Below are 8,501 nucleotides of genomic sequence, written 5' to 3'. Positions count from 1 at the left end.
GATCACTGCAAGGTTAATATTATTTAAAACTGTAGAACACGGGCTGTTGTGACTAGTACTCTATAATTAGATGATCTCAACTTACTAGCAATAGGCTATTTTAGATACGAGAATTGCTATCGCTATAAATAGATTTTATAAAAATAAATTTACAAGTTGACATGACATTACGTTAGATTTTTCTTTATACGTAACATATGACATTTACTAACAGGTCAATGTCAAATATACAAACATATACCCACTACTGAGAAAAACATAAAAATATACTTATCAGCATCTAAGAACACCCTATTCAAGATCACAACAGGGCATGTATGCCACCATTGTGTTGTATTTGCAACATTATGAACATATTTTGCTAACAGATGTGTAGCTTCATTATCCTATCTATCAACATGGGAGATCTCAAAATTATTAAAATAATTAAGAAGACGCTAGATTTCCTAAATAAGAGGTCCCTGTGCAGAAAATAAAAGTGTCTTGAACTTGACAGCTTCACTTACATTCAACGAATCCCCTTTCAAAATGAGACCAAAAATACCCAAATGGAATATCATATGTGACTCTCTCAATGCCGCCAAGGTTTTAATATCATCCACATCAAAAATACATTATTCCTTCCTACTCAACACAAATAACACCACCCCATTATGATCACACAGAACCACACCATTCCCAGCAGTACTTATACTCCTAAACAAAGTCCCGTCAAAAATTAATTTTACTAATCCATGTGGTGGGGGCTGCCATGAAAGAACTTTCTCATTTCTAACACTCACATGGGAGTTTTTAATAGCATTGAAGCTGGACACGTATTCAATACAAGGATCAACTACATCCAAAAGTGGGCTATTTTGTATCCTCAAACAATCTAAAATTTATATATTTCCAAATTCCCCCAGAAGCAATGAGAAATATAAGAACAATAGACATATCTAGCTCCATCAATTCCCACAATAACACATCATACTGAATTTCTCTCCACAAGTACACATCAGGACATTTAGTATTCCTTGCCTAAGTAATATTAGGACAACAACACAAAGCAAGATTGACATTTTCAATTTGCAATTGGAAATTTGGATGAATACCAATGGACACAACTCCATTTTTCAACAAATTAAATCTGATAGGTAGGCCATTAATATAAGCTCTCCAAGTAAAAGTCTTCATCTTATTAGGAAGCTTTAGGTGCCACAATCTTCTCCAAAAGTTAGAATTATACTGAGAATATGAAGTGTTTGGCCTACTCCCATTATTGAACATTCCCATAGCAAAATGATAACCAACTTTTATAGAATATTGTCCACTTTTATTACCATCCCACACAAATTTGTCAATAGCCCAAAAGCAAAGAGGAATCTGAAAAAGCTGCTCAGCCACATATGATGGAAAAATGCTACATATCAAATCTACATTCCAAGTTCTTGAAGATGGATTCATCAAAGCATTAACAGTAGCATTTGCCTGGAGTATTTAAGAATAGGCATCAGCAAAAGGTGTTAATCAAATGTCAACCCATCTATCTTGCCAAAGATTAATAGAATCACCATTTCCAACCCTCCATATACAGTCATTTGAGAGAACGTCTTTAGCAGTAATGATTCTCTGCCATATATATATATGAAGGATTGCAACCAATATTTAATTGTAAAAAGGATGTATGTGAGGAATATTTAGCCTTAAACAGCTTTTAAAATAATGAATTGGGATTGATGAGTAACATCCATCCTCGTTTAGCAAGCAAAGATAAATTAAGTATTTCTAAATTACGAAAACCCAAACTAGCATTCAATTTTGAATCACATATTTTAGCCCAACCAATCCAATATATTTTGCGTTCAGATTCACATTGGCCCCACCAAAATTGTGCAAAGATAGATTCCAATTCCTTGCACAATAACTTTTGGAGTTTAAAATAGCTCATGGTATATGTCGGTAAAGCTTGAGCAACATCCTTAATGAAGATTTCCCTTCCAGCTTGTGAGAGGAGTTTCTCTTTCCAACCCTGCAATTTATGCGACACCTTTGACTTCAATTCTTGGAACGTTAGAGACCTGTCACCCCAACAAAAGAAGATAATCCCAAATATCTATCATGATGGTAGATAGAATCCACATTCCACAGTGTTTTAATAGCATTCACATCATCCTCTCCCACATTTCTATTAAGTAATAATTCGATTTTATCAAAATTTAATTGCTATCGAGAAGCATCCCATAAATCTGTAACAAATGTCTCATAACAAAATTTTCATCCATAGTTGCCTAACAAAACAGTAAATTGTCATTGGCAAAAAATAAATAGTTAATTGGCAGCATAATACGTTAAATTTATTTTACAAAAAAAATAAATTTATAATCTAATATACAATATCAAGTTACGTCAATTTGTAAATTTACTTTTATGAGATCTTTTTGTGAACATGCCATTTATCCATCTTATTTATTTTTCTATAAATTGAACATACATTTGATGCATTCATGATAAGAATAATTGTTGTAGGTGAAAAGTATAGATGTGGGCATATTACACCATATTGATTTTTCCTCTGTTCGTTTACAAAAAATAAAAAAGTGTATTGGAATTTTCCTAAGGATCATTCAAGGTCAAGATCCATATTTATCTAAAGCTCAAGAAAATAACAAAATGATAAATAGAAACAATGTGCATAACAGTGAACCAATACTGTTCACTTTTAGTGAAATGGCGGTGAAATGAGATGCTTCCTCTCCCTACAAGCAAAGGAGTTGTGATAAACATCAGCCACACACTTTGAAGGTTTCTTGGTCCTTAGTTCCTAGTTCCTACCTTGCCCTTTGTGTGGGTGACTGGTGAGGTCGGTTTCTTGGGCCACTTAATGGGCAACTGGTCCTTAGTCTTCCTGGACTCTCGGCCCATTGACCCAACCATTATTATTGTCCGTAATACTTACAATTTGCTTAGCTGTATATAACAGTTATAACTCCTACAGTCCTACATTTCCTTTACGTTGTCTTCACTTGGCCGTCCAGTTTTAGCACTTTGTATCATAAAACACATTTGTACACAAAAACATTATAGTAATTGCCCTCATACCACGTATCACATTTAATTTTTTTCTCTTATTAAATATGAGTAAAAGAAATCAATTAATTTAAAAAGAATAAAACTAATTTAAAAAAAATAAAAATAAAAATAAATATAGTGTATGAAGATGATAAGTAGCAAAACTCTTTATACATGCATGTATCATATATAGATGTTTGCTACTCATCATCTCTACATACCACACACCACATTTATTTTTATTTTTTTAATTTTTTTAAATTTTTTTAAATTTTTTTAAGTTTTGTTCTTCCTAAACGAATTGAATTATTCTACTAATTATCATCCATATATCACATATTTGATAAAAGAAAAAAAAATTAAAAAATTATGTGTGGTGTGTGGACGATGAATAAAATTATTATTTATTCATGATAACTAAGCCGAGGAGAATTCTTTCTTTCATTTTCCCCCCTGCAATCTCTCTCTAACTAGAAACTCTAAACTATAAATAAGAAAATAATTTATATAAGTTGGTGCAAATTTCGTGTCGATCAGTTCTTTCAAAAGAATCAAACACACCCAAATGGCTTTCATTATGAACTACATAATAGAATGGAAAACAAAAAGAACGTATAAAAAGTAACGGAAATCTATTGAGAGAGGGCCATAGGAGACCAGTGTTGGATCACGTGAAAGCCACGATATTGGTTGAACCTTAAACCCCACCAGCTCAGACACGTTGAATCGTAGCCCATTTTGTTGCGATTGAAATTTAGCGCAAACCAATAACAAAATTAAGCAAACACAAAAAGTATATCATACATCGATATCGAGATTAATATGCCTGAGAAGTACTGGAATTACGACATCTGGAGAGCTCAGTTGAGGAAGATGACCTTCCGATGACATGACTTCCACAATTGATACACCGCCGAGGTTCTGATGCAAGTATTCCGACACCACCACCGGCACTGCCAAGTCCTTCATGCTCTGTATTATGTGGCAAGGCACAGTGATCTGGCCAAGTATTTGTCTCAAGTCGTTTTGGAATATGATCTGCGCCACACTCAAGGCTATGTCTGGTCTCATGTTGAAAAGGGTCCGGCTGAATTCTTGGACCGCCACAGACTCCATGTCCCCGCCAACGGCGAGCGGCGCGAACCCTGAACACCATGCCTTGTAGTTTGACCCCATCGCTTCAAATAGCTGGTCTAGATCCTCCTGCTCGAACCCTCCGTAGTAATCGGCATCATTCAAGTACCTAAGAAACATTAAAAAAATGTAATCAAAGAAGCAAAGTTGCATACAGACAACATAATTAATAATTCACTGAAATCTGAGTGATTGAGATGGTCAAACCAGTTGATCGGGAAAAAAAAGAACACTGTTAAAATATTCTAATTAGGGTAATTACTACAAAATCTATCCGTGTTTAATTATCATCTTAAATTAGTAGACAACGGCTATTTCTGTAGGTCAGTACCGAGTTCCATGCTACGAACCTCGGGGAGGCGCCGACCATGATCATCTTAGAGAAGAGATCGGGGCGAGAGATGGAGGCGATGGCACCGATCATGGCCGAGACAGAATGGCCAACAAAGATGCAGGAATCGATCTGGAGTTCTTCTAGAATGGCAAGCAAGTCATAGGCATAGCCCTCGAGGGTGGAGTAGCGTTGGAAATCAAAGTAGTCAGGGTTGGTGGTACCGGCGCCCATGTTATCGTACAAAATGACGCGATTGTTAATGTCTTCAAGGAGGTGAGGAATAAGGTGTTTCCACACAGATTGGTCGGTGCCGAAGCCATGGGCAAGCACTATGTTTCGCTCGCCCAACCCCAACACCTTCACGTTATGAGCTGCTTCAACGATCCCCATTCTCTTCTTCTTTCATTTGATTGTCCTTGTCCGGCTGTGTTCTCTGTTCTTTGGTGTGAAAGCTAGCGTAGACTTTATTATTATTTCCAGTCTGGTTTTGTTCTTTGTGATCGATCAGTCCCCAGCACCACATATTTGACGATAAGATCAGTGGAAGAACGTTTTACCGGGTACAGCGAGTGCACACATTTCTCCCTGTGATCAATCATCTGATCTCATCAGATGGTTATTGTTTGCTGATTGAATGGAATTAGGATATGGTTATTTTTTAGGTGACTGTGATTAATGCGATATATATATGGGGGCTCCTATTAATGCCACTTTAAGTACTGCATCCATGCCTGTCTGTGCCTGTTAACGTCACAAGGAAAGGTCCCTGCTATCTAAGCGACGACGCCAAAGTGGACCACGAAATTTGATATATCTAGCTAATAGATTCGGAGACATAATTATGAAAAGAAGTCAATTTGAGAAGACTTTTAATTAATTTTGTAATTATTTCTCGTGCATATATGTAATATATGTATACGTGATTACGCAAGGTAGCGCCCATTCATCCACAGTACCACTGCTATAGTTTAGGGTCTCTTGAGTCTTTGAGAGGAATAAGACCTACGTTACATTTGGATCACCAATGTGCATGACGTGTACACATTAGTAGTTAAACCTCAACAACTGCGAGACAATAAGTCAAATTTCCATCCAAGGGAAAATGAACACGTACGTACAGACGAAGAACGTACAAAATGAAACCACAAAAGTCAAAACATAAACATTCTGCGCCGGAAAAAGAGAAATTACAGTACGAAATACACACACACACTCAAACATTAATACATTGAGTGCCAATATCATGACGAATCTGCCTGAGAAATGAGAATCATCGGAATTACGATCTCCGGTGCGCTGAACTGAGGAATATGACCTTTAGTTTGCTTTCATAATTTTTCCGTTCCTGAAATATATACTAGTCATGCACACGGTATTGATGGAACCTAACCAGCAGACTTTTATTTCTGTTTTTTTTTTTTTTTCTAAATAGTTATATCATTGTCATATATTTGTAGGCTTCCTCATCTAATTTTTTGTCTTTAATGATGGAGATTCTTGGCTTTTTGTCGCTAAATGATACCTTCTGAAAAGAGTACGTACTTGTGATCAGATTCCAAACCCGATCAAAGGACATGGAGGGATCTTTTATTTATTTATTTCTTCTTCAAGGACACAGAAGGAGATATATAGTAACTTTTTTTGATCAAACCATATGAAAAAAGTTAGTAAGCTGATCGAGTCATGTGATAGTAAAATAACTAAATAATAATTAAAACAAAAGGCCGTAGGGTAAGTGTTAAAAGAAAAAAGGGTTATAACTTATCGGAATGACTTTGCAAGCATGCAACTAACGATAAATTGCAGCAATGCTATGCTTTAGTATATTTGGGGGATCACCAAGATCTGTCCCTTCTGATCTCTCCTACCTACTGTACTACAGTCCCGGCCTCACTTCTCATTATCTTTTGCAAATTAAACTCTGACATGATCATTGATTCGGGACAATTGTATCGGTAGAACTGGTGCGAGTCGAGATCTCAAATCTCCTCCATCGGTGCACCTCCTTAATTCACGGATGAACACTTGTAATTAATCCCATTATTAATATCAGTTGAATTGATCCCATGCATGCATGCACGTACGTTGAAAATCACGATGTGATACAAATTAGTCAAACCTAATTACATCGATTCGCAGAATGCGAAATCATCGCAATCATAAAACATATCAGAAAGACACAGCTCTGATGTTTTATATATATATATATATATATATAATATCTTATATATATAGGAAATACTTTAGCTACAAGTAAAGAGATTATTTAAAAATAAACTCATAAATTAATGTATTTTGATCTAATACGTTGATTATAAAATTATTTTTATTATTTGTAAATTTATTTTATATAATATCTTTGTATATGTAGTAGTTATATATATATAGTTTGTAAATTAGAGAATGAATCAAATTGACAAACGGTCTTCCTTCATTTCTCATCCCCTTCAACCAAAATATTTTAGTTATCAAAATCAACCCAGGGCACTGAAACACCAAAATAAATTTAAAAAAATATATTTGAGAGGAGTACTAGGTATGCGCAATAATATTAGGGTAGCGATAGGCTTACTACCTTATCACTATCCATTTAGTACTTGGTATTAAGAATTTTTTATTTCTTTATCATTCTCTTTTAAGTATTTTTTTAAAGTCCTTAACCATTAAGAAAAAAAATTAAAAAATATATATAATTTTACTAATAGTCACTTTTTTAACTATTAACCATTAAGTAAAATTAAAAATTAAAAAAAAATTAAATACAAAATAAGTAATAAATAAATAGTAAAATAATAATAATCTTATCATTTTCCATAATATTATCGACATGTTTAATTTGACTCCAAAAGTATTATATGCATTTCTTTGTAATTTTAAATTATTGCTAGACACGCATATTAATTATTTAGGCGTACATGCCTATTTAGTTAGTACCGAATTAGGTTGATCATTTGTCAAACACTATAGCTAGCTAGTTTGTCTTGCATGTGTAGTCACATTAATTAATTTAATATTCTCGTAGATGTCACGACAGAATAAGACAACCAATGAGAGCCGGGATTCACTTGTTGGTCGTATGTGGCCAATTTTATAAGCAGCTTCTAATAAGATCGATGTCTCAAAACAAGTTAATTATAAATGCACAACACCCATTTGCAAATTGTACTGAAAGCCGAACGGATTGGAAAAAAAAAAAAAAGAGCGTTGATTAATGGAGCGCCGGCTAATACAATTTGCAAATCAAGCTTTTTTCAGAATTAAGATAAATAATGTCAAGTAAGAGCTAGAGAGGTAAAAAAGAGTCCTATAATTAATATGCATTATTATCGACATAAATATCTAAATAGCATTAATTTTTTAATAAATTGCATAAAATAACTATATATTTCTTTTAAAACTTAACATGTTATGGAATTCTAGAAAGATTAATGACAGGGGACAACCCATTTAATTACCATCCATGCATGCAAAACTTTAAAATAAAATAATAATTTTTAAAATTTTAAACAAATCAAAAGCAAGAATCAAAATAAAATTTTATTATATAGTTATATTTGCTAATGATTCAGAAGGACCCAATTGTAACGTGCGAAGATGTGTCTCTGGAGGGGCACATGATGTACATCTCATCTCAGTTAAAAAACTCCTATCCAAGCCAAGAACAAAAAAATAAAATAAAAAAGAATCAATAAATTAATAATATATAGTCCCAACCAAGCTGGGTGCCATCTTGATCATACTCAATATTCAATGTAAATATATTACTTAGTCCGTATCGCATCATCGATCGGTATCTTATTCATTATAAAAAAAAAGTCGATAAATAATAATTCCCTAACTCATGACTAATCTATAATTTTTGTATTCTAATAAAATAAATGGTTCTAAAATCAAAATAAAAAGATGTAGTACTGCCATGTCGTCGATCGGAATAAAGCTGAACGAGATCGAGACCTCTAAACCTATCCGCTACGTATCAAAG

The 8,501-nt window shown here is 34.0% G+C and overlaps 1 protein-coding gene across 1 annotated transcript; it reads right to left on the bottom strand.

Annotated features, from left to right (window-relative positions):
• Positions 1 to 3,599: 3,599 nt before the first annotated feature.
• Positions 3,600 to 5,027, bottom strand: LOC122304719 (probable esterase D14L). Its single transcript, XM_043116990.1, has 2 exons — positions 4,536 to 5,027; positions 3,600 to 4,294 (listed from the first exon to the last, which is right to left on the bottom strand). The coding sequence occupies exons 1-2, from the start codon at positions 4,907 to 4,909 to the stop codon at positions 3,850 to 3,852; spliced, it is 819 nt and encodes a 272-aa protein (XP_042972924.1). The 5' UTR covers positions 4,910 to 5,027; the 3' UTR covers positions 3,600 to 3,849.
• Positions 5,028 to 8,501: the final 3,474 nt, after the last annotated feature.

This window comes from Carya illinoinensis, chromosome 1 (genome assembly GCF_018687715.1).
Source record: "Carya illinoinensis cultivar Pawnee chromosome 1, C.illinoinensisPawnee_v1, whole genome shotgun sequence".
Classification (NCBI taxonomy): Eukaryota; Viridiplantae; Streptophyta; class Magnoliopsida; order Fagales; family Juglandaceae; genus Carya; species Carya illinoinensis.
Note: the sequence above shows the minus strand (reverse complement) of the source record. Positions and strands in the feature narration are given on the sequence as shown.

Coding starts and splice junctions, on each gene's coding strand:
- LOC122304719 (XM_043116990.1), bottom strand. CDS start 4,909: ATGGGGATCGTTGAAGCAGCTCATAACGTGAAGGTGTTGGGGTTGGGC. Junction 4,295..4,535: donor ATGGTCGGCGCCTCCCCGAG/GTTCGTAGCATG, acceptor AATGTTTCTTAG/GTACTTGAATGATGCCGATT.